This window comes from Pinus tabuliformis, chromosome 7 (assembly GCF_031772625.1).
Source record: "Pinus tabuliformis cultivar Carrire ecotype Pingquan chromosome 7, CPIR1, whole genome shotgun sequence".
NCBI classification, from domain to species: Eukaryota; Viridiplantae; Streptophyta; class Pinopsida; order Pinales; family Pinaceae; genus Pinus; species Pinus tabuliformis.
Genome location: NC_142293.1, coordinates 1,752,146,750 through 1,752,171,884, shown reverse-complemented (window position 1 = coordinate 1,752,171,884; position 25,135 = coordinate 1,752,146,750). Strand labels below are relative to the sequence as shown.

The 25,135-nt window shown below is 35.4% G+C and overlaps 2 protein-coding genes across 2 annotated transcripts; both read right to left on the bottom strand.

Moving 5' to 3' along the window:
• Positions 1-18,042: 18,042 nt before the first annotated feature.
• LOC149255354 (nematode resistance protein-like HSPRO2) lies at positions 18,043-18,813 on the bottom strand. Its single transcript, XM_089455017.1, has 2 exons — positions 18,729-18,813; positions 18,043-18,536 (listed from the first exon to the last, which is right to left on the bottom strand). Exons 1-2 carry the CDS (start codon positions 18,811-18,813, stop codon positions 18,043-18,045), a joined length of 579 nt encoding a protein of 192 aa, XP_089311143.1.
• A 36-nt stretch (positions 18,814-18,849) lies between these two features.
• Positions 18,850-19,275, bottom strand: LOC149255353 (nematode resistance protein-like HSPRO2). The gene has a single exon (XM_089455016.1). It carries the CDS (start codon positions 19,273-19,275, stop codon positions 18,850-18,852), a length of 426 nt encoding a protein of 141 aa, XP_089311142.1.
• Positions 19,276-25,135: the final 5,860 nt, after the last annotated feature.

Here is a 25,135-nt window from a genome sequence, read left to right as displayed (position 1 = left end):
ATATGCCCAATTTCCGTATATGCGCACATCTTCTGTATATGCACAGTTTCGGTATATGCGCAATTCTTGTATACGGAAATTGGGCATATACAGAAATTGTGCATATACGGAAGAGATGTGCATATACGGAAATTGAGCATATACGGAAGATATGCGCATATCTTCCGTATATGCCCAGTTTCCGTATATGCACAATTTCTGTATATGGAATCTGTGCATATATGGAAGATATACGCATGTCTTCCATATATGCGCATATCTTCCGTATATGCCCAATTTCCGTATACAGGAATTGCGCATATACGGAAATTGTGCATATACGGAAGATGTGCGCATATACGGAAATTGGGCATATACGGAAGATATGCGCATGTCTTCCGTATATACGGAAGATATGCGCATATACGGAAATATGCGCATATACAGAAGATATGCGCATATACGGAAATTGGGCATATACGGAAGACATGCGCATATCTTCCGTATATGCACAAATTCCACATACAGAAATTGTGCATATACGGAAACTGGGCATATACGGAAGATATGCGCATATATTCCGTATATGCCCAATTTTCGTATATGCACATATCTTCCGTATATGCGCATATATTCTGTATATACGGAAGACATGCGCATATCTTCCGTATATGCCCAATTTCCGTATATGCGCACATCTTTCGTATATGCGCAGTTTCCGTATATGTGCATATTTTCCGTATATATGGAAGACATGCGCATATCTTCCATATATGCCCAATTTCCATATATGCGCACATCTTCCATATATGCACAGTTTCCGTAAATGCGCAATTCCTGTATACGGAAATTGTGCATATACGGAAGATATGCGCATATACGGAAATTGGGTATATACGGAAGACATGCGCATATCTTTCGTATATGCACAGATTCCATATACAGAAATTGTGCATATACGGAAACTGGGCCTATACGGAAGATATGCGCATATATTCCGTATATGCCCAATTTCAGTATATGCGCATATCTTCCCTATATACTGAAGACATGCGCATATCTTCCGTATCTGCCCAATTTCCATATATGCGGACATCTTCCAAATATGCATAGTTTCCGTATGTGCGCATATTTTCCGTATATATGGAAGACATGCGCATATCTTACGTATATGCACAATTTCCGTATATGCGCACATTTTTCATAAATGCACAGTTTCCGTATGTGTGCAATTCCTTTATATGGAAGATATGCGCATATACGGAAGATATGTGCATATATTGAAATTGGGCATATACAAAAGATATGCGCATATCTTCCGTATATGCCCAGTTTCCGTATATGCACAATTTCTGTATATGGAATCTGGGCATATACGGAAGATATGCGCATGTCTTCCGTATATGCCCAATTTCTGTATATGCTCAATTTCCGTATATGCGCATATCTTCCATATATACAGAATACATGCACATATCTTCCGTATATGCGCATATTTCCGTATATGCGCACATCTTCCGTATATACGGAAGACATGCGCATATCTTCCGTATATGCACACATCTTCCGTATATGCACAGTTTCCGTATATGCGCAATTTCTGTATACGGAAATTGGGCATATACAGAAATTGTGCATATATGCAAATTGGGCATATACGGAAGATATGCGCATATCTTCCGTATACGCCCAGTTTCCGTATATGCACAATTTCTGTATATGGAATCTGTGCATATACGGAAGATATACGCATGTCTTCCGTATATGCGCATATGTTCCGTATATGCCCAATTTCTGTATATGCATAATTTTTGTGTATGGAATCTGGGCATATATGGAAGATATGCGCATGTCTTCCGTACATGCCCAATTTTCGTATATGCGCATATCTTCCGTATATACAGAAGACATGCGCATATCTTCCGTATATGCGCATATTTCCGTGTATGCACACATCTTTTGTATATACGAAAGACATGCACATATCTTCTGTATATGCCCAATTTTCGTATATGTGCACATCTTCCGTATATGCACAGTTTCTGTATATGCGCAATTCCTGTATACGGAAATTGGGCATATACCGAAATTGCGCATATATGGAAGAGATGCGCATATACGGAAATTGGGCATATACGGAAGATATGCGCATTTCTTCCGTCTATGCCCAGTTTCCGTATATGCACAATTTCTGTATATGGAATCTGTGCATATATGGAAGATATACGCATGTCTTCCGTATATGCACATATCTTCCGTATATGCCCAATTTCCGTATATAGGAATTGCGCATATACAGAAACTATGCATATACGGAAGATATGCGCATATACCGAAATTGGGCATATACGAAAGATATGCGCATGTCTTCCATGTATACGGAAGATATGCGCATATACGGAAATATGCACATATACGGAAGATATGCGCATATACGGAAATTGAGAATATACGGAAATTGGGCATATATGGAAGATATGCGCATATATGGAAATTGGGCATATACGGAAGACATGCGCATATCTTCCGTATATGCACAGATTCCATATACAGAAATTGTGCATATACGGAAACTGGACATATATGAAAGATATGCGTATATCTTCCGTATATGCCCAATTTCCGTATATGTGCATATCTTCCGTATATGTGCATATCTTCCGTATACAGGAATTGCACACATACGGAAACTGTGCATATATGAAAGATATGCGCATATACGGAAGATATGCGCATGTCTTTCGTATATACGAAAAATATGCGCACATACGGAAACTGTGCATATATGGAAGATGTGCGCATATACGGAAATTGGGCATATACGGAAGATATGCGCATGTCTTCCGTATATATGGAAGATATGCGCATATACGGAAATTGGGCATATACGGAATATATGCGCATATCTTCCTTAGATGTCCAGTTTCCTTATATGCACAATTTTTGTATATGGAATCTGTGCATATACGAAAGATATGCGCATGTCTTCCGTATATGCCCAATTTCCGTATATGCACATATCTTCCGTATATGCGCATATCTTACGTATATGCACAATTTTTGTATACAGGAATTGCGCATTTACAGAAACTGTGCATATACGAAAGGTGTGCGCATATACGGAAATTGGGCATATACGGAAGATATGTGCATGTCTTTCGTATATACGGAAGATACGCGCATGTACGGAAACTGTGCATATACAGAAGATGTGCGCATATACGGAAATTGGGCATATACGAAAGATATGCACATGTCTTCCGTATATACGGAAGATATGCGCATATACGGAAGATATGCGCATATACGTAAATTGGGCATATACGGAATATATGCGCATATCTTCCGTATATGCCCAGTTTCTGTATATGCACAATTTCTGTATGTGGAATCTATGCATATACGGAAGATATGCGCATGTCTTGCGTATATGCCCATCTTCCGTATATGCGCATATCTTCCGGATATGCGCATATATTTCCGTATATCTTCCGTATATGCCCAGTTTCCGTATATGCACAATTTCTGTATATGGAATCTGGGCATATACGGAAGATATGCGCATGTCTTCCGTATATGCCCAATTTCCGTATATGCGCATATCTTCCGTATATGCACAATTTCTGTATATGCGCATATCTTCCGTATATACAGAAGGCATGCACATATCTTCCATATATGCGCATATCTTCCGTATATGCACAATTTCTATATATGGAATTATTTTAGAAATTGGCATTTTGAAAACCATTATCACTACTTTGAAAATCCAAATTTACACTTTAAAACAGCTAATATTAACACTTAAAATAAAAACTCACAATGTTTTACTTTAGATTTTACTTATTATTTAAAATTTAATAAAATTAAAGTTTTAAAATTAATAATTATTTTTGAAATCAAAATTCACAACTTCATAATTAAATTTTGGAAATTAATAAATATTTTTAAATCAAAATGCACAACTTCATAATTGCGATGGACACTTTTGGAATTGAAAAATTTATTTTTGATAGTCAAATTCACTATTTTTTAGTTTAAATTAACAACTTTGAAATCAAAATTTATATTTTTGAAACCAAAACATGACACTTAACGCTTTAGAAATCAAAATTCACAGTTTGGAGGTTTGAAATTAATGGAATTCACATTTTTGGATTCCAAATACATACTTTTATCCATCGATATTTCCACTCTCAAAAATCAATATTTCACTTTAGAATATTAACCATTTCAAAATTTAAATTTACAACTTTTAACTTTATACTTCCTTACTATTTCAATTGTAATTTTATTTTCGTAATCTTAATATTCCCTCTTCTCCAATCACACCCTTAACCCCATAAAACAAAAAAAAAATTCAATAAAGGTTAAAGAGGTTAAATAACAAGTACATGTTTATTAAATGGGTTGATTCTCACATGTAAAATCTATGGAGTATGAACATAAACTATAAACTATAATTCATATGTAAAGAAATAAATGAATATTCTAAGGTTGAGGATGTGAAAATATATTTAAGCTTTCATATTTTTTTTTATATATATTTTGTTTATACTTAAGAGTCGTTGTTGTATGGTAGCTTATGATAAAAATATCTACGGTTACATATTTTTTAAGAGACTTGGTAAGAATATTTTTAAAGCGATATTGGATTGTAATGTGTGGTTATTGGTTTTTTATCTAGTATCAAGTTTGAAAGGCATATGTATTTTTAGACAGATTAATCTTGAGGTGCGAGGTATAAGTCTTAAGATTACATTTTAAACATCAAATAAGATATACATATAAAAGTAACTTAACTTATAAACTTGATAATTTGTAAATAATAAAAACAAAATCCGTTACAACTATTCATCAAAAGTAATGTAACATTGATAGAATATATCATCACATCCACATAAGGATTTAAAATTCAATGAAGATGTTGTCATAAACACAAATATAAATTTATGTATTTTTTATTCAAAATAGGTCCAACTATACATGTTTCTTTTTTACAAAATAGAACTTCATTTCCAACATAAATAATGGAATCTCATGCCCATCAATGACATAATGGAAAAACAAAATCATGATCGATCTAAAGAATGGGTCTATAAGTCACCCTCGTCCCATGAGGCACTCCGAGGTGGATTTCCAAATTGATATCTCTGCAAAAAATTACAATAATCAATTACTTGTAAAAATTGAAAGGCATATAATCAATTTCATTAATTCATGATGATATTTTGATCAAATACTCATTCTCACCATGAGGATTTGAGGCAATGGAGAAGACAACCCTTCCTGGCTATGGCGGAGCACTTGGTGACGGATATAGGCATGGTTCAGGGGCGCTGGAGAAAGGCATGGTGGATGTGAAATAGGGAAAAGGTAGTGGGTGCGGGCGACGATACACCCCCACCGGTTGTACAATAGTGGGAATCACTGTAGGCCGGGGGATTAACCTAGGGGGGGAAATTGGAATGTTAAGGGTGGACGATTGAAAAAATGAGAATGGTGGATGATTGAAGGGTAGGGGTGAGCATTGGGAAGGTATTACAGAGGTGGTTATAGGCATGGAAGAATTTATGGAGGAAAAAGGTGGTGGGTGTGGGTGATGATACATCTTAATTGGTTCAACAATAGGGGGGAGCACCCTTGGGGAGGATATTGGGGTGTTAATGGCTGAAGCAGTGTTCCCAATGCTAGATCTTTTTTCAGTAGCATGTTCATCGAATAAACGAATTCGACAATTTGAAATGTTGTGAGATGTGGTTCCCTCAGCTGTAACAATAAAAATAGTTCATATAGTCATGCAAATGTGTTGAACATGCTAATATATCGCATTTAACGTAAAACAATGCATAGCATGAAATTTCCATACCAATATTGGGTATAATAGAATCTTGCATTATCTCAGGCGCATGGTCCACATTTCCTTGTTTTTGAGAAGATGACTCCAATTGTTCATCCATTCTTTTTTTCCTTGCATGAACTCGTCCAACCGTTTCAAATTGTAGTATATCTGTCCCTGATTTTGACTTGCGACCACATCGCCTCTTTTTATTTACTGGACTCAAGAAACTATGTTTTCTCTTGGTAGTGATCTTGGATGGAGTTATATTATTGAAAAACATTTTGTTGTATTCTTGACATGCTTTGTCTACCAAGTCGTTCAATGCATATGACTGTTCCAAATTTGTAGGTATTATGGATCTCAATTTATCAAGAGTTGATGAGTTAACACGTTTCATCTCATCATGTTCAGAGAATGCACTATCTTGTTGTACATTGGTCAATTCAACATTGTATGAGAAGTTCTCTAAATTATCAATGCTTGTTTCATTATGATAATTCAGATTGGGAGGAGAATCAAAGCATGGCAAAAGCTCTGTTTGGATTTCTGGGACCAATATAGGTGTTTCATTCAAATCAAATAAAATTCTAGGCCTTTCTGTCATGGGATCAGTGACACCAGGTGCTACATTTTCACCCAAAATAGTGTTACTCACTAACATCTCAACTTTCAATACATGTTTACATATATTTCCATTTAGGGTCCAATTGCAATTGCAGAAGTGTAGATTAGAACCCTTATATATGACATTGTACCAAATGTCACGAGTACCCTTATTTTGGCTACGAACCCAATAGTCATTACTCTTTTCATCAGGCACACAATCTTCATTTGGGATTTTATTAGCTCTACACTTGGATGAATTCAATTGTTCCTGTATTTTTCTGGGTCGTTCAAAACCAGCTTCTTTTAAATGGTGCATATGATTGTAAAATAATACAACCTTTGTCAACAAAACATAGATTAACCAATCAACCCTTCTGTGGCATGCATTGTTCTTCTCACATAGGTACCTTTCCTTGATATACCGATGGTAAGATTCAATGGCGTTCTTCGTATCTTGATTTGAATGTGGAAAATTTCTGTATGCTTTTGCCCACATATCTGTAGAAAGAAATTTACTAGTTATATATTAATAAGTATACAAATGACATGAAAAATAGAGTCATTAAAACCACCAATAAGAAGCTTACATATTTTGTTGTTGGACAACCAAGTATTTCTAAAATATTCCAAAAATCTTTTTTGTTCACTGAATTCTTCAAATAAGCTTTCAACTTTCTTTCGCACAGATTCATCATCTTTACACATGTGCATGATTTCTCCTAATCCACGAAAAATGTGTATTTGGTTTTCCCTCCCTTTGACCTTGTTTCCAACATTTTTCAACCATGCACGACGAACATGGCACACACATAATAATACTTTGCACTTGATTGCAGACCTGCAATAACATAAGTTTTAGAGAGATTATACATTAACAATATTTTTTATGCCTCTTATAAAAATAATAAACACATCACCTCAATGCTTCAATTTCAGCAGTAGCATCATCTGTGATGAAGGCAAGAACATGCCAATCTAGTCGCTCTTTGTTTCAAATTGCAAGTAAGGCCAACATCCATTTAGAAAGATCAGCTATAGTATTGCGTGATAATATCACCCAAGCTATTGGAACCCCATTGTGATGTTCGCCGAAAACCATTAAGGTGTAAAGTTGATACTACAATACAAAAAATATGCATAATTATATTTATATAAGATACATGCATTAATATGAGGTTAAATAAATGAATCGGATTTAGGATAAATATGTACTCACCTCGTACTTATTTGTACTAAAGGTTGAATCCATTGAGATGATATTATTGTGAGAGTATTTCAGCATCATTGAACACATCCACTTTGTTTGTATTCCTATGATAAAAGGGATATTTTCAACAAGATCTTGTTTTTGGTAGAAGAAAAAACTCTCTGGGTTTTCCTTATACCAGCACTCCACACTCTTTGGATCACTTTGATCTTTAACATACTCTAGCCTTATGATATCATTGTAAATGTTACTTATATCTTTTTTTGTCATGTAGGTATCTCGAGATATCCCTGTGTATAACTCACCAGATCCATCCTTCACATCAGAGATGAACTTGTCCCATATCATTGTAACATTAAAACCTCTTTTAACGAAATGTTGGACACTAGATCGCATATGCCAACTTAAATGTGGTGCATAATTGAATCTCATGGACCTTCCGATTGCATCTGTCCCATGACAAATAACATTGGATTCATCAATATGTCTACATGCAGTATATATTATTACAGCATCATCTGGTCTCATCACAAGTCGTCGCACAAAGAAGTGACATTGGCAACCAACTTTAATACTTTCATGTCGATTGCGGGTTGTCTTTGGATCTGATGATGCACTCCTAATTCTCCTTGTCGATTGTGGACCATATGAACACCAATAACTGCACGTAAAAAAATTACTACAAATTAGATATAATATTATGCATATTGAAAAAATTACACGTATCTTGAAAAAGCATATAGAGACTCACACACTGTACTCCAGGAATGTTGAGTAATTGGTGTGTTTGATATCCTCTATTTTGTTACTTCGATGATTCTTAAGAAGAAATTGAGTGGGTGCACTTTCATTTGATTCCTCTCCACTTATGAAATCATCAAGTCGACAATATGGAATAACTGCAACTTGGTCCCCCTCAATCTCTGTCCATGTTAAGTCTTCTGCTGAAAATTGTGTCATATCTTCCGGGTCTTCAACTTCCAACTCGTTAATCTTCCCCCACTTATTCATTCTTAAAAATACTTGTACAAATTGCATTGAAAATAATTTAGTTTGAGTAAATAATATGGTCTTGATCAATGCATAGCGTACTAAGCATGGAAGTCTCATTTTTTAGTAAATATTTTATAATTTTCACGTAAACCACCTTGGGATTAAGTAATATTCAGGGGATCTTAGATGACATTGTACGATAACTAAGATCATAAGAAATTGGGTCATTAATAAGCTTAAATATCTCTGAAAAATTTAGACTAACCCATGTATGACATATGAATTCTTTCTGGAGGTGGGGCCACCATGTTATTGTCGAGGGGCGACTTGTGATGAGTCGCTGCGCTGGAATTGGTCAAAGGGAACTGCCTAACACTGACACATAAGATGGTGCGTTAATGGGTCCCTTCAAATAGGGATGAAAGGGAGAGACATAAAACCTGTCCCCAACAAAAATGCAGAGGGAGAAAGGATAATAGAATAGGGGAAGATTGAAAAAGTTTTAGTGGACTATCACAAAGGGATCCTCACAGAAATACAAAGGGATCGGGGAGAAGAAATAGAATATATCTGCAAGGAGATTCCAAGGTTAATAACAAATGAACAAAACAAGGCTCTGATGAGGGCAGTAACCATGGAAGAGGTAGAAGAGATCGTGATGAATATGAGCAAGAACAAGGCACCAGAACCGGATGGATATACGGTGGAATTTTATCAGGTAGGGTGGCATTTTCTAGGAAAGGAGGTCTTGGAGGCTGTAGAGGAATCAAGAATGAAGCAAAAGATATGGCCTGGTATAAATTCGACCTTTTTGACCCTGATCCCTAAGAATAACAATTCGGAGGAGGCGCAAGGTTTTCGGCCAATAGCACTGTGCAATGTCATCTATAAGATTATAGCCACTCTGATAGCGAAAAGGTTGAAGCCATTACTCCCGAATATAATCGCACCAGAGCAAACCGGCTTTGTGGAGGGTCGCCAAATACTTGACGGAATAGTAGTTACTCAGGAAGTGATACACTCCTTAAAGACGAAAAAGCAGAGAGGGATGATGATGAAGTTAGATTTGTCAAAAGCCTATGATCGGTTGAATTGGAATTACCTCAGAGCGATTCTTGGAGCATATGGATTCGATAATAGATGGATTGAATGGGTCTACAGTATGATTTCAACTCCGAATTTCTCAATTCTGGTAAATGGTACACCAACGAGTACTTTCAATGCAACAAGGGGAATCAGGCAAGGAGATCCTATTTCTCCATTCCTATTTATAATGGCAGTGGAGGGTTTAGGAAGAAATCTCAAAAAAGAGCTAAGGGAAAAGAGAATTAAAGGCATAAAACTATGGGGAAACTATCTGCCCATCACACACCAACAGTTTGTAAACGATGTGATGCTATTTGGCGAAGTTTCAGTCAAAGAGGTGAGGAACTTCAAGAGAGTATTGGAAATATTCATGGAGGCATCAGGTATGGAAATAAACAATGAAAAATCATGCACTTTCATATTTAATACTCCTGATTCTATCAAAGCTCATCTTACCAGAACTCTAGGCTTTAGACAGGGAGAACTACCTACTAAGTATTTGGGAATCCAGTTGGACATAAACCCTACTCGGATGAAAAACTGGCAGAGTACGTTGGAAAAAATAAAAAACAAATTGGCAAGTTGGTCCTTTAGATCCTTGAACATTGCAAGTAGGATTGTACTGTTAAAATCAGTCCTGCAATCGATACCTATCTATCCTCTGTCCATTATGGCAGCACCCAAAGGAGTATGTTCAAGAATGAAGGAAATATTTGGGAAATTCATATGGGGCGGACCCAAGCAACAGAGGAAATGGGCTCTGGTTTCATGGAAAAATGTAACTAAAAGAAAAGAAGAAGGAGGTCTGGGTGTGAGAGATCCGGAAATTTTAAATAAGGTACTAGGGGCAAAACTTTGGTGGAGATGGGTGCAGGGGGGAAATGATGTATGGAAGAGAATATGGAATCAAAAATATAATATGCCGGAAACAGTAGAGGGAAGACTGAGAGCTGAGGAAATCCCAAAAGGATCTTCAATCTGGGAACTTGCAAGCCAGAATAGGGACATAGTTAATAATCATGCCTTTTGGGAAATCCGTGAGGGGAGCAATGCCAGATTCTGGGAGGAAGGATGGCAGCAGCGAGATAAATTGGCAAGGATACAAACCCTACAAGAAGTCCAACAAAAAGCGAAGAGGGCAGGATTAGAATATGTGAGGGATTACTGGAAAGAGGGAGAGTCCAATGATATATGGAGGGTTTGGAGGAGGCCAGAGGAATGGTATGAAAATATAAACCAGGATATAGAAAAATTATATACTAAGGAGGTAGAATTGAGGAAAATTAAAATCAGACCAGGAAGGGATATCCTCAGGTGGGGAAAATCTATGAAAGGAACCTATACAGTAAAAGAAGCGTATTATTTAGCAACGAAACAGGAAAGGGAGGAAGGAGCTGTTGATTGGAGAGTAATATGGGAAGGCAAGTGGTGGCCGAAAGTAACAATTTTTGCATGGTTGGTGAGCAAAGAGCGGACTCTGACATGGGACAAAATCCAGCAAAGAGGCTTCTATGGGCCCTCAAGATGTAGCTTATGCAGAAAAGAAGCTGAAACCCAAGAGCATATACTTAATAAATGTCCATTTGCGAGGAGTTTGTGGGAGGAAATCAGAGTACTCTTTGGAAAAACAAAAAGAGATGTGAACAACATCGTGAATACTATGATGCAATGGGGCAAAGGAAAATTCCTCAGTAGAGTAGTAAGAAGAGTATGGAATTTGTCAGTGGGGTTCGTCATATGGTCTATTTGGAAAGAACGAAATAGGAGGATTTTCAGGGATAAAAGCTGCCAAGCTGCAAGAATATGGGAAGAAATATGTAGATCGATAAAAGAAACTGTTCTATCAGAGGTATGGGAGGAGGAGGACTGGAAAATGAATCAGGAAGAATGGAGAATAGTTTCCAAATTAAATATGGAATTTAGCATGGTCTACCCCCGAGCAGAGAAAAGGATCGGACCTCTCACACAGAGCCCTAACCATTTCAGATATCCTGGAGAACATTTGATTAAGTTGAACTTCGACGGGGCGTCCAAAGGAAACCCAGGGCAAGCAGGCCTGGGGGGCATCTTCAGGGACAGCAGGGAAAATACAAGGTGGGTGTTTGCGGAATGGGGAGGTGAAATGACGAATAACGAAGCAGAGCTTTGGGCGGTACATCAGGGATTACGGATCGCAGTAAGGAATAGGTACATGAACCTGGAAATCGAAGGAGACTCACAGATCACAATAGAGATGCTCCGAAAACTAAGGGATGGCAGGAGTTGGGAACAAGTAACGAAAAGTTGGAGGACTGCGGGGATCATTCAAGACATTGAGGGGCTACTAAATAGAATTGAATATAAAATAATAAGCCATGTAAGGCGAAAAGGGAATAGAGCGGCGGATCTGCTGGCGAATTGGGGGAGTAAAGAGTCGAACAGAAGACTGGACGTTAGTTGGCCATCAATAGAGGATGAACCGAGCTGGAGTGAACTTAAAAATATAATAATCCAAGATCATAATGAATCAATTGCCCGGAAAAAGGATAATCAATAGACTTCCGATCGTGAGGAGGAAGAGAGTAGACAGGACAATAAATGCCCGGACAGGGAGCATGCAGGAACGGGCAAGCGGAGATCAAATCATGATTAATGGGATCAAGCGAACCGCGGAAAAGGATATCATCCCAAGGAGAGGTGAGGGAAGAGTACCGATGAAGGGAGGTGGAGATGTCAGGCTGACAGGGGATGGGCGGACTCATGATAGCAAAGATAAGATAGGTGGAGGAGCGGAAAGGAAGTTAGTCAATAAGAAAAGGAGGCAGAGGAGAAAGTTTAAAGCGAGAAGGTGGCAAGACAAAAGAAACAGGAGAGGGGCATGCAGGAGAACGAAGAAGGGTGACAAAGCGTCGACGAGCACAGTTCAAGGGCGGGGAAGGACCAGGAACCTGCAACAGAAAGAAGGAAGTCAGGAAAATCTGAGGCGAAAAGGGATAATGGCTGAGGGAAGGAGCATGGGTGCAGGGAGATGGACGCGAAGTAAGGCTGAGGGAGGCATTCAAAAACGAGAGGAACGCGAGGAGAAAGGAAAAGGCATTGCGAAGGAGGTGACAGAGAAAGAAATTATGTCAATCCATGACGATTCGGAGGATGAGGTCGACATTCGTGACTTCGAGCCAGAGAAATAAGTACCTAGATATGAAGATTATGGCAAGGGCGGAAGGTCGGGTAGGACTCAGACGAGGAAAAGAGGCCGAGAGGTTGAGGAGGGGTACCGGATTGAGGAAGAAGGAGAGGATTACGAAAGAAGAGTAGGGATAAGAGGACGACGAGGCAGGGGAGGATAGAGGAGAAGGGGAGGAGCAGGAGAAAGAGGCGGGCGAGGAAGAAGAAGTGGAGGAGGGATGGCAGAAGCAGGGGAGGCCAGCGGAACAAGGAAAGGTAGAAAAGGGAGGAGGGAGATAGGAAGGAGAGTGCAGGCTGCTGAAAGGGCATACTGCCATAACACAAACCCAAAAATTCGAAGGATAATTGAACACCTGGAAGAAGAGTCAATGCAGGCTCAGTCGGAGTCGGAAATGGAGGACTGGGAGTATCTTCTCCCGGACCCGAGTAATACGAGGGGACGAATGACCCTATATAAACAATCTCTGCACGTATATTGGGTGATGAAGAGACTCCTTGCCAAAGCCATGGAACAAGTAGCCATGGAAATGGCAGAACTATCCCAGGGGATACCAAACCTGAAAAAGGAGCTGAGGAATATTCAGATTACCTTGCTCATGCAGGACAAGAAGATGGACGAAATTCAGCAGCAGTTACAAGCAGGAGGATCGGGAGTCAAGCAGGAAAAGGAGAAACAGGCAGTAACAATGAACCAGTAAGAGAAGGCTTGATGTAAAGAGTTTTTAATGCAAAATCTCCCTCTAGTTACAGTCAGATTTTTGTAGGTTGTTGTTTTTATTTTAATATGCAGACAAAAAACAGTTTAAATATATATAGGATCGCAGTTTATAAAGCTTGGAAAGATAGACTGAGGATATACTATTTTTGGCTTGCTATTAAAAACTTCAGGTGGTCAAGAAACCCGGTTTCCCTTAGGGGCGGGTTGAGATCACCACAGTTTTGTATTGATCTCAATTTATGATAATAGAAAAAAGGGACTCTCCTCAGCTTACAAAAAAAAAAAGTTTAAAAATAATAAGTAAATGGAAATATTAGTTATATGATTTAATAAAAGATGTAATTTATAAAATATGATATCAGAGGAATCTAATTAAAAAGCCGACTTATATTCTATTATATTTTATTTAATTATGAAACTTTACATACAGAAAAACGAGTATTTATTACAGAGTCTTTTTTGACATTGTATTCTAAATGGTTCTTATGTTATGCTCTTAAATCTAACTCTTGGATGCTCTACTCTACCACGAGACTATACAATGCTAGAAAGATGGAACCCCCTCTTTCTAGTGACCTGGTGTTTAACATAGTTTGATAATGATTTCAGATTAGGGTTTTCGCATGTCCCAACACTTCGTTAGTGTTAAATACATATAAATATTTAAACCCATAAAAGAAAGAAATGTAAGTGAATATAAAAATCATATAATTTAATACAAGATATAACTCAGGGATATCATATAAAAGAAAACCTAATTAGAAGGTGAGGCTTATACTCTACTCTTTTTTATTTAATTATGGAAATACAAATACAAAGAAAGGGGCATTTACGATTGAGTTGCCTATGACATTGTTGTCTATATGGTTGTTGCAAATTATCTTTCTCCTTTGTTTTGATCTCAAATACCACTCCTAGATGTTGTGCTCAACTATGTTTTAATACAGTCCTAAAAAGATGGAACCCCTTCTCTTCCTAGTGACGTAGTATTTAACATAGCTTGGAAACTATTTAAGGTTTAGGGTTTTCACATTTTTCAAGCCACTATTAGTGTTATGGTTTTGGACCTTTTAGGATCTTCTTGAATGTCCACACGTGACTAACTCCACATATCTTAGTAATGGTGTTGATGCAGCGTCCACTTGGTACAACCGTATGAACTAGTTAGCTAAACTTGTGGGAGGCATAGCTTCTGCATATGAAATTTGATTAAGGTGATTTTCACATTGTTTGAATGCTAGAATTGGTGTGTAAAACGACATCAAGAGGCAGAGAGCTATGCTCACAAAGCTTTCACTCATTTCATATCCCAAAATAACTTTAGAGGGCTTTAAATTCTAAATCTCAAAATTAAGACATATCATAAAATATGTCACAAAAGATAATTCCTCCAATTTTTCTACCCAAAAAATATCAAAATAAATAACAAGTTATCCAATAATTCATTTTAAATCAGTTAAAAAACATGTTTCATTTCAATTTTTATTTGTAGAATTTATTTTAATGTATATTCAGGTGAAACAAGAATTGGAATGTTTTGTGTAGCATTGTCTTGTTATTCTTAATATGAAAAAGTAAAGTATTTATGTATTCTTAAAATGGAATGTGTGTCACTTTTGTGGTGAGGAGAGGAATGTGTATAAAAAGAAATTACATACATAAAGCAAAATGAAAAATAAAGTGTTACTTTCCTTTTAAGTTAAGCTATGTGATCAATCAAACAAGGAAAATATTTTAGATTGTTTTGCGTATGATAAAAGGTCCTATGAAGACCTATTCGTCCTTTCCACTCTATAAGTAACTGGGCCTTGTGGAAATATCTTTTGTGACGGGTACTGGGGCTACGTCCCGAAAGAACTAGTGACGCTTCCAGCAGCCAAAAAATGACGAGTACTGGGGCTATGTCCCAAAAGAACTTGTGACGCCTCCAACAGCCAAAAAATGACGAGTACTGGGGCTATGTCCCAAAAGAACTAGTGACGCTTCTAGCAACGAAAAGAATCAACCAAGGTATTGAATGAGGCTTTAGTGCTTCCCACACCTCCACCCATAGGGAAAGATGCCCTAAAATTTGGCCAATAGGATACCTTCGTCTCACGGAGGCAGTCAAGTCTTTAGCTTCTCGGTAATCGGTTATCAGTACCGAGCACTATACAGGTTGGGTAGCCCCATATAGGACCGCACGCACTGAGCCTAAGCCGAACCCCCTCTGAATCGGGTCTCTGTGCTGCTTGGGTTGTCTTTTCCGTGGACTGATTGAAGGATTTGAAGCACCCTAAAAGACAACTTCTATGTTTCAAAATGTAACATGACCATGGCGGCTTATTGGATGCCTACCCCCAACAGTCATAACCTAAACTATAAATTATTTTGTGGCCCATGTGGGGAAATTTAGTTTGTTCAAGTTATGATTGCTTTTACGTGTCTTCCTTCACTTATGGTGTGAAAAATTAAGCTTAAATAAACTAAGTACAAAAGTTTTTTACACTTGATTCCCTTTGTTCAAAGTTTAGAGTAGCTTAGTGTGTGTAGTGAAATGTGTGTGTAAGTGACAGAGTGAACATACAAAGTTTGTAGTCATGTGGATATTCGATGATCCTTTTCAAATTCGTCTACTTACACTAAATTATGTTTGTTCCTTACCTGCAAATAAAATAATGTGTGGTTGATGGGCCACTTACTTCCTTCCTATTACACTATGTGAGCCTAAAAAGGGAGATGAAAAACTGAGTGCTTTGAGAAAGATTTCAGATGCAAGCCCAGGATCGTCTAAAAGACGCAAGGGAAGCAGGGGCTACTCCCTTTCTTTAATAACACCAGTTCCTAGTCCCAATGCTAATGAAGTAAAGATGCTTTGGTTAGTAAAAAATATGAGTGAATTATGGGCCACTTACTCCTTTGCTAATTAAACTATTTGACTTGGGTAAAATAGCAAAACAAATTGAAAAAATGTGTGGATTATGGCCACTTACTTTTCCCCTTATTAAGCTATGTGTGAAATGTAAAAATTTTAAAGTAAAGGCTAAGTAATTGCCCTACTAATACTGATTATTAAAACAATCTGAACTATATGGAAAAAAATTGCAGAGGTGAAGGCAATTCACTAAAGGTTGCCAGCCACCCACGAAAGAAAAATTACAATGATTGTTTTTGTTCTTTGTAAACTGTGGGGTTAGGCTCTGCACAAGCGAGGGAACCGTGTGTCAATCTGCAAGAAAATGATAAGTGTTAAGCCAAATTATAGATATTAAGAGTGAGAATGATTATAAGCAATATGCATTATCAATGTTGTAAATTTAAACTTATATGATTAAAGAACAATGTATTTTATAAATGATACTATACTAGAAATAATTTGACTAAAATTTACAATCTCACTAAAACAAATTAGTATTGAAGAACTAAAGGCAAAATTTATACCTTTACCATAAATTCAGTTAAATTAAATGACATCCTAAGCAATAACACAAGGCCATGTGCAAGAAAATTAAAGTAGAGTATAAAGAAGTATCAGAGTACTTTGTAAAATAAATGTAGAGATAAAAAACTATACTAATTATATGTTATTAGTCAATCCGAAATGCATTATCTAATATTTTTTCTCAAAACTTTGGAAATGAGTGGATATTTATGGTAGGAATGTAGCTTGAATATGATATAGATTTAATACATTAAATTTTTTATGATATATTCCATTAAATAAATTCAATAATCTAAAATTATAATTATCTCAATTTCACACGGTGAATTAAAAAATCTTAAAAAACAAAAAATCTGATAAAATATAAAAAAAAATAATGCATCAAAAAAATTATGATGCATTCCATTAAATAAACTTAACAAATTAAAATTATAATTATCTCAGTTTCACACACTGAATTAAAAAATCTTAAAAAAAATAAAAAAAATAACAACATTAAACTACATTTCATGTTAAAATTTATAATGAATTATATAAATATCATTAAACTCATCATAAAATTTAGGTAAAGAATTAAAAAATTAAAAAAGAAACAACTCGTAAAATTTAATAATTTTAATAATTACCTTTTTAATTTTGGACAATCTTTTACACTATTTAACGAAGGAGGAATTGCACACTATGAATCCTTAGTATCCTATCCATGTTGGAGAGGGAAAAAAAAAAAAATCCAAATTTCTAGCACTGTTCTATTGATTGGTCCTACTGATGGGGATGAACAAAAATGAGTCTAATCCTATATCCAATATAATTCTATGTATAGTACTCAAAACTGTCAATGTAAGTGTATGTATGAATTTGGGGTAATACTATGAAAAATTGAACGCATTGTTCTTTGTCTTGTAAACTTCACTTGATTTGTCTGTAGATCTTCCAGTGTACCATCCACCATAGTTGTAGACTTCTAGTGCCAATAGTAACCCAAAAATGTCTTTGCACCATCCACACTAGGGAAATAAGGTGGTTCAAAATATATCTGACGCCAGGGCATCACAAGCACCTAGATATGATGGACCCTTCATTTCAATGCTACCCATGGCTGTTACTACCAGTTGCTGATATGAGAAGAAAAACCTTTTCACCGCAGCTTCTATTGCCTGGAAGGCCAACAGAACATGTATTGTTGCAACATGATAAGCACCTGAAGTGTTATGTGAGCGAAACCCATGTGAATGAAACAAATGCATAAGTGCCTCCTGGAGCCTTGGTCCACCCTTTGGATCAGCCTCAACACCCATGACTTTGGGCACCAGACGCCTTAGTTCCTTGCATGCATTTGTAAGGTTTCTAAGGGGGGCAGACCGAAGGCAATATGCGCCTGCAAGCGTACTAGCGTTGCTAATTTCCAACTGGTGTTTAAGGCAAAGGAAATCATCTAGGTCCATCACTAGAAGCAAATTCACAATTTCTGTGAGCATGTTCCACATCCTTTCAACCATCCAACAGTCTGTGGATGCTCCTACAAAATCCCCAGAGTCTATTCTTTCATATACTCTGTGCAACAATTCTTGGCCTACAAATACCCAGGCCTCAAAGATCTGGAGGACATTGCAAAGTTTGGCATCTTCTAGATTATGGAACTGTTTATGTTGTTTTAAAGAGTGCAAATATCTTGGCTTGCAGATTCTATCATATTCAAGAAGATGCTTACCTGACATATTTGTTTCCCCCAGACCTAAAGTGAAGGGAGTCCTCTGCATATGGCCTTCAATGGCAAGCCATATTCTAGAAACCATAGCTTCAGCGCTTTTCCATGTACCCAAACGAGGAAGTCAACTCTCTTCACTTGTTCTGCTAACCACAGGTAAAGCACCAGGTCTCTGCCATACCTCATGGAAAAATTTCCATGAGAGAACACCACTACTTACTGACAACTGAAGAGTGGGAACCTGCTTGTCATTTTCACAAATCATTGAAATCAACTCAATCTGGGAACTAATTAAGGATTCAAGCCTTCTCTTCCATTCCTCTTTGTCAATGTAAGTCCTTGTGTCACAGCGGACAGATGAAACAAACTGAAAAGTAATCTCCAATGACTGTAAGGCAGCCTTTACCAACCCCTCTCTAGACCAACCAGGCCATTCCTTGAATTTCCACATGGCACTGAGCTCGGGGAGATGCACATACTGATCGTAACCCGCACACTCCATGGGGGAGGGCTCTATGGATTCTTCAACAAAGGCAAAATAGGATGCCATTTTTTTACAGGACATATTTTTTCGCTGCAAGCATAACCAGGAGAGTAAAGACACTAATGCTCTCCATATACCATAATCTAAAAAGAACAACATAATAATAGAATAAACACTAAAATCCATTTTAAACACTAAAATTTTGAAAACTGGAATAGAATAAAATGTTCTTAAATCCTTGATATATTTAAAAAGTTATATATAATATGTTACTGGACAAAAAACATATCTATTTGTTGCAACTCAACTTTTTATGTAGATGATAAAAACTCAACACATAAATAATGAAAAGAGTTAAATAATGTCAACACATAAATATATATTTTTCCAGTTAACAAAGTGAATAGATATAAGCTAAATATACGGTGGTTGGTCTGTTGGCACTTAAATTCTGAGCACATTATTGTTGCACATCTGGCAAGGACAAAGTCTGTAAGTGCTTTCATCAACAGATTTTAGTCTGAATATCTAAAGTGTTAATATTTAATGTAAATAATGTCAACTCTCATTTCTTTACTTCTCCATTTCTTCCTATGACATCAGATCCTTCTGCTGTTTCCATGTGTACCTCATTTCTTTATTTCTCCATTTATACTTATTAGATCAAATTTATCTATTGTTTCCACTGTGCATATATACTCACATTGTTAATAACTAAACAGATTCCTTAACAACAATATTCCACATTTATTAGACTATGCAATTGTTTTGTGATTTTTTACTATCGTTATCCATTTCTCCATCCAAAAAGATGACACCAATTTCATCTACCGATTCCACTGCGTATAATATATCTACAATATTCATAATTCATTTGTATAATATAAAATTGAATGAAATGAGGACAGATGATTTGCTGTTAGATTTTGCGGATATAGGCAACACGAATACTTATTAATCACAAGTTTTAATTGAAAATTTTTACGATCCTAAAGCAGATTTTTGAGAAAAACAAGTCATGAGGAGAAAAATTTGAATCGTAACAAAATTATAATTATATTCAGAAATTTAAATCTTTTTTTATGAGGTTGGAAAAAATAAATTAATAAAAATATTTGAGCGAGGAAAAACTTCTATCTATTTAGAATCTCTATACATTAGACATTAGCTAAGCATATTTATGTATATTATATATATTTAAGATTTTGAGAATAAATTTCACTATGAGGAGACGGGTCAACTGAGTTTTTAAACGAAAGTTTCAAATATTCTAGAAATCTACAATTACATTCAAAAACACTCCAAAAATCCAGAATACTTCACGAAGCATGGGGTTCTTCATGGCACCGCATTCGTGAGGAGTCAAATAAAATTTACCGAACGAGGAAAAACTTCTATCTATTTAGAATCTCTATACATTAGACATTAGCTAAGATCTTTGATAGGTAAATCACCCATCAAATTCCATCCTGATGAGTAGTATAAGTTATTTATTGTATTTCTTCTATATTGTCGTACATGAGTCGTAATTGATCATCAGAAATAAAATTTGAAAAACAAATTTCAGTTTTGTTTAAAAAATTTGTAAAATGATCATGAATTTTTTTTGAAACTGTAACAACTATCAGCTTTCCTCCACTATTCTTGATTAACAGAGTCCAGTAACAACAGCGGAACAACGGGCGTTCTATTTGAATAATTGACTACAACGTTCTATTTGAAAGAAAACAGAAGGCCATTATTGCGCCTGCGGGAATCGAACCCCGGTCAAAGGCTTAGCTAGCATTTTATTTGAATAATTAACAACGTTGTGTTTGAAACAAAACGACCATTGTTGCATCTGCACAAGTCGAACCCTGGGCCAGCATTTGAATAATTAGCAAGAGCGTTTTTTTTTAAACAAAACTAACGCCCATTGTTGCGACTGCAGATTAAACATTTCTGTGTGGTAAGCAACCACTAAAACAAAGATGAAAATACCCAAAAAATTTGCAAAAAATCCAAGGTCCGGATCGTCAATCATCTTATGTGTGCAGAGTAGCTACTTTGATGGAAATTTCGAGGCAAATAGATGTCAAAATTCACCAAGAATTCGCAGGCTTCAGATGTATCCAGCCTGAAATGGCTGGAGGTACAAAGATATATACCAATTACAGATCATTAACCAAGGAAGAGTTCATAAAAAGGCTGCGCACTAACCTTTCCAAAAGCAATTTTCGATCACCAATGGCCATCTGCATATAGTTTCAAACTTTCGGTAAAAGCTCCTATGTTATTGAACCTCTCCTCTGTTCGCCGCGGAGTGTTATCCATCTTTGTTCGCCGGAGTACAGAAGGTGAATTGTCTTGCCGTTTGAATTGTCGGGACTTTGATAGGCCTGGAGGAGATTGGTGTGGTTCATAAATGCCGTAAATGTATCGGAGGTTGGTAAATGTGCTCATCAATACGCCAGAGGGAGGCCAAAGTGGCTGCGGGTAGGGTCGCCGTCGAGGCGCAGAAGCACGGCAGCGGGAGAGGGATGGATGCGCCGGATGGATGCCATGATGCATGGTCGAGGATGAAAGGGCGCCATGACGTCAACCACACCGTCTGTCGCTGTCAGAGGGGTTACCTCCATAGCATTAACTTTGCTATGGAGGTGGAAATAAGACTCGCCGTTACTGCACCGCCCTCCATTACGAAGTCAAATATTATTTTAAGTTCAATTTTCCAAGTGGCACGATTAGTGTTGCAAAAAATTAGGTTTTATTTTAGTTACGTGCATTCTATGTATAAATGGCGTGGCATGAGAGAGATGATATGCATCTATACATGGCATTCCAAGGCATCGATTGTATAAAGTGTGGTATAGAGAATCATCGTAGAGAATGTTACACCTTCTTACTCCCAATTCCACGTGACTTTCAAAGATCGTTGAGCATCGCAAACTGAATCAACAATCCATGAGTTAAGTCTACTTGATAACACACTTGAGTGAGCACCTTCGTCTTCCATCCTCCTAATAAATTTTTCTCATTTAAAAAATATTAAAGTGATTATGAATTTGAGAATTTTTTAATCATTGTAAAATATCTCTAATTTCATATCAAGATTTTGAAAACATGTACCATTTAGTACTTTAATTTTCTTGAAAATTTGACAAGTATATCTCTATGACAACGACCCATCATAAACGTTTATCCTCTTTGTACAATGATTGATTGAGGATTAATGCGAAAAGAAATAGAATATATAGATTTATGTGGTTGGGTGTGTTGGTTAGTTAGTTGATGTATTGGTATGTGTTTTAAATTTAATATGGAGATAAAAAGTAACAGAATATATAAGAAATGTGATGGTTAACCATTTATGATGTAAAAAATTATATAAATAATGAATGAGTGGGTGGGAATAGTTTAAAAATAATAGTAAGATGATAATTATAACATATTGTTTCTATAAAATATAAAAAAATTTGTGTGGTTGATTGAATAATTTAATCAATTCATTTTTAGTTACATTTCTAAAATAACAATAAACGAATTTTGAATGTATTTATGTAAAACACTTAATTTTATTATACAAATAATTTTAATTTTTTTGTTATGAAAATGGTTGGGAATCTAGATTTTTTTATAAAAGGTTTTTTTATTTATGTTGATAGAAAATTTTTATGCCAGATTCTTATGTTAATTTATATTTTAATCTAAATCTTTATCTAATGGTTATAAATGAATGATATTGACATATTATATTTATCTCTTATTTTGGTTATCAATATTTATTTTTTTACATTTACCTAATACAATAATGAATCACCACACAAATTATCAAATCACAAATAACACCATGTGAATCAACCTATCAATTTTAAAAGATATAGAATAATGATTAGCATATATCAATTATATTTATTAATATAACCATATGGATCTTAAATTTATCAATTACTCGTATTTAAATTATTATTAGTTATAAATATAAAGTTACTCATATTTTAAATTAATTAAATATTAATGATTAAAAGCTAATTATTTATATACAATTTTAAAAAAATTCACTAATCCATAAGAAAAAAAAGTATATTAAAATTCATATATCAAAACGCTAAGCTTCAAACAAATTCGGAAAAAACAAGTACATTCTCGTTTTCATATTTACTTTTAGATAGAATCTAAATATATTGGTTAGTAATTTTTATTTTTTTTACAAAATATATAATTTTGTACCTTTATATGTAGATAAAGGATTTTGTGAAATTTAGGATGATATTACAATGTAAAAGTGTAATTTAATTGTTTTATGTTCAATTTTTTTGGAGTAAATTTTGTGGTTAATGGATTTGTTGGATTGTAAATTTTAGTCATATATTCCATACTATTCAAGTTCCCCAAGGGTTTTTCAAGGCATTCAATCTATTTATGATTTTAAAAATAATAGAAAATTACAATCTTCCCAAGAATTTTATCACCAAATTCTGACAAAAAAACCAAAATATAAAACAATTAAACTACACCAAATATCAAGAGACAAAAGCATATATAACTACTTTCAACCATAAAAATCACAAGTTGGGCTTAGGCACCATCTCCATAAAACCTATAAGATGGTAATAATATTAATGGCTCTCACGACACCTTCAAGAAAGAAGGGTTCAATCATAACAGAGAAAACATCAATTAATAGAACTTTTGGCAGATACACTTCTTCTTGTTCTCTTTTTAATGGAGGTGAATAGACAAGTAAAAGTTTTTAGAAGAGTATTTTTTGAGCACATAAACCTTTAAAGTCTTGACAATCACATTTTCATAGCACCTCCCTCTCTCTTGATAGATATACATCCTCCCATGTTCAATTTTTGTAAAATACATACATTGAAAAAGATGCAACATGGTAAGGAAAACACATAATTTTGCTTGTTATTAAGTACAACACACATGTACATCATGTTACCAACCATGCTAGTTTTAGGGTTAATATGAAACCTAAATTTTTCTAAAATGACAATTTAAAAAGAGGAGGCACTAATATGTACAATATCATGCCCACTGCATTAAGCTAACATTTTGATCAAAAAATGTTAATGTGGTAAATAAAATAGCTACATTGATTCAATTCATACAAAATAGTTATACATTGATTCAATTTATACAATGTGTAGTGTAATAAGTTTTAAAAGGATTGTTTTGCAATATGCACTAAACATATCATTCCTCTAGTGTGATCTAAATAGACCATTGCATCAAGGTCCCATTAAATTATTTTATTTAAAAAATGGCTTTTGAAGTGTATTAAACATAGCTATACATTTGTGCATAACACCAACATATGTAACAAGGCACATTAAGATATTTTATAAAGGAAAACATGTTAGCAGTGTTCCCCATACCTATCAATGTGCTAATGCATTGGAATATGAGGCACATTGGAGTAGGGTAAAAAAAAACACCAACCAAATTATTATTTCAATTTTCCTTTAGTACTTAACACATGTTCAAGCTTCAATGCTCTCTGAAAATGTAATAATGAAGGAGAAAATCATAACATAATCCTATAACATGATGTTAATAGATCCACAATGTCCATTTATTATAAGTTTAGTTTTTTAATTTTTAAAAGGTTCAAATACTATGCATTCAATCTTGTTAATATTACTGTATATCCCATGATCCAAAGAAATGGTAAAATATGTAAAATAAAATGTATACTTTATATTTAGATCCAATAATATATATTAGCTTATGTAAACCATAACATAAACAATATTAATTAATCTACTTTGAGTTTTTATTGATGACATTCAATAGTTTTATTGGGTTAGTCATCTTATATGTCTCATAAGATCTTTATAATCATATCTCATATATACAAATGCTATGGCATGTCACCTCATTATTTTGAGTGTTCCATGCAATTTCAAACTAAGATTCAAGATTTAATAAGTCA

Bases quoted from the DNA above. Each gene is read 5' to 3' on its own strand.
- LOC149255354 (XM_089455017.1), bottom strand. From the start codon at position 18,813: ATGGTTTCTAGAATATGGCTTGCCATTGAAGGCCATATGCAGAGGACT. The intron at 18,537-18,728 runs GTAAGCATCTTC...GGGATTTTGTAG, and splicing joins GGGGGAAACAAATATGTCAG to GAGCATCCACAGACTGTTGG.
- LOC149255353 (XM_089455016.1), bottom strand. From the start codon at position 19,275: ATGGCATCCTATTTTGCCTTTGTTGAAGAATCCATAGAGCCCTCCCCC.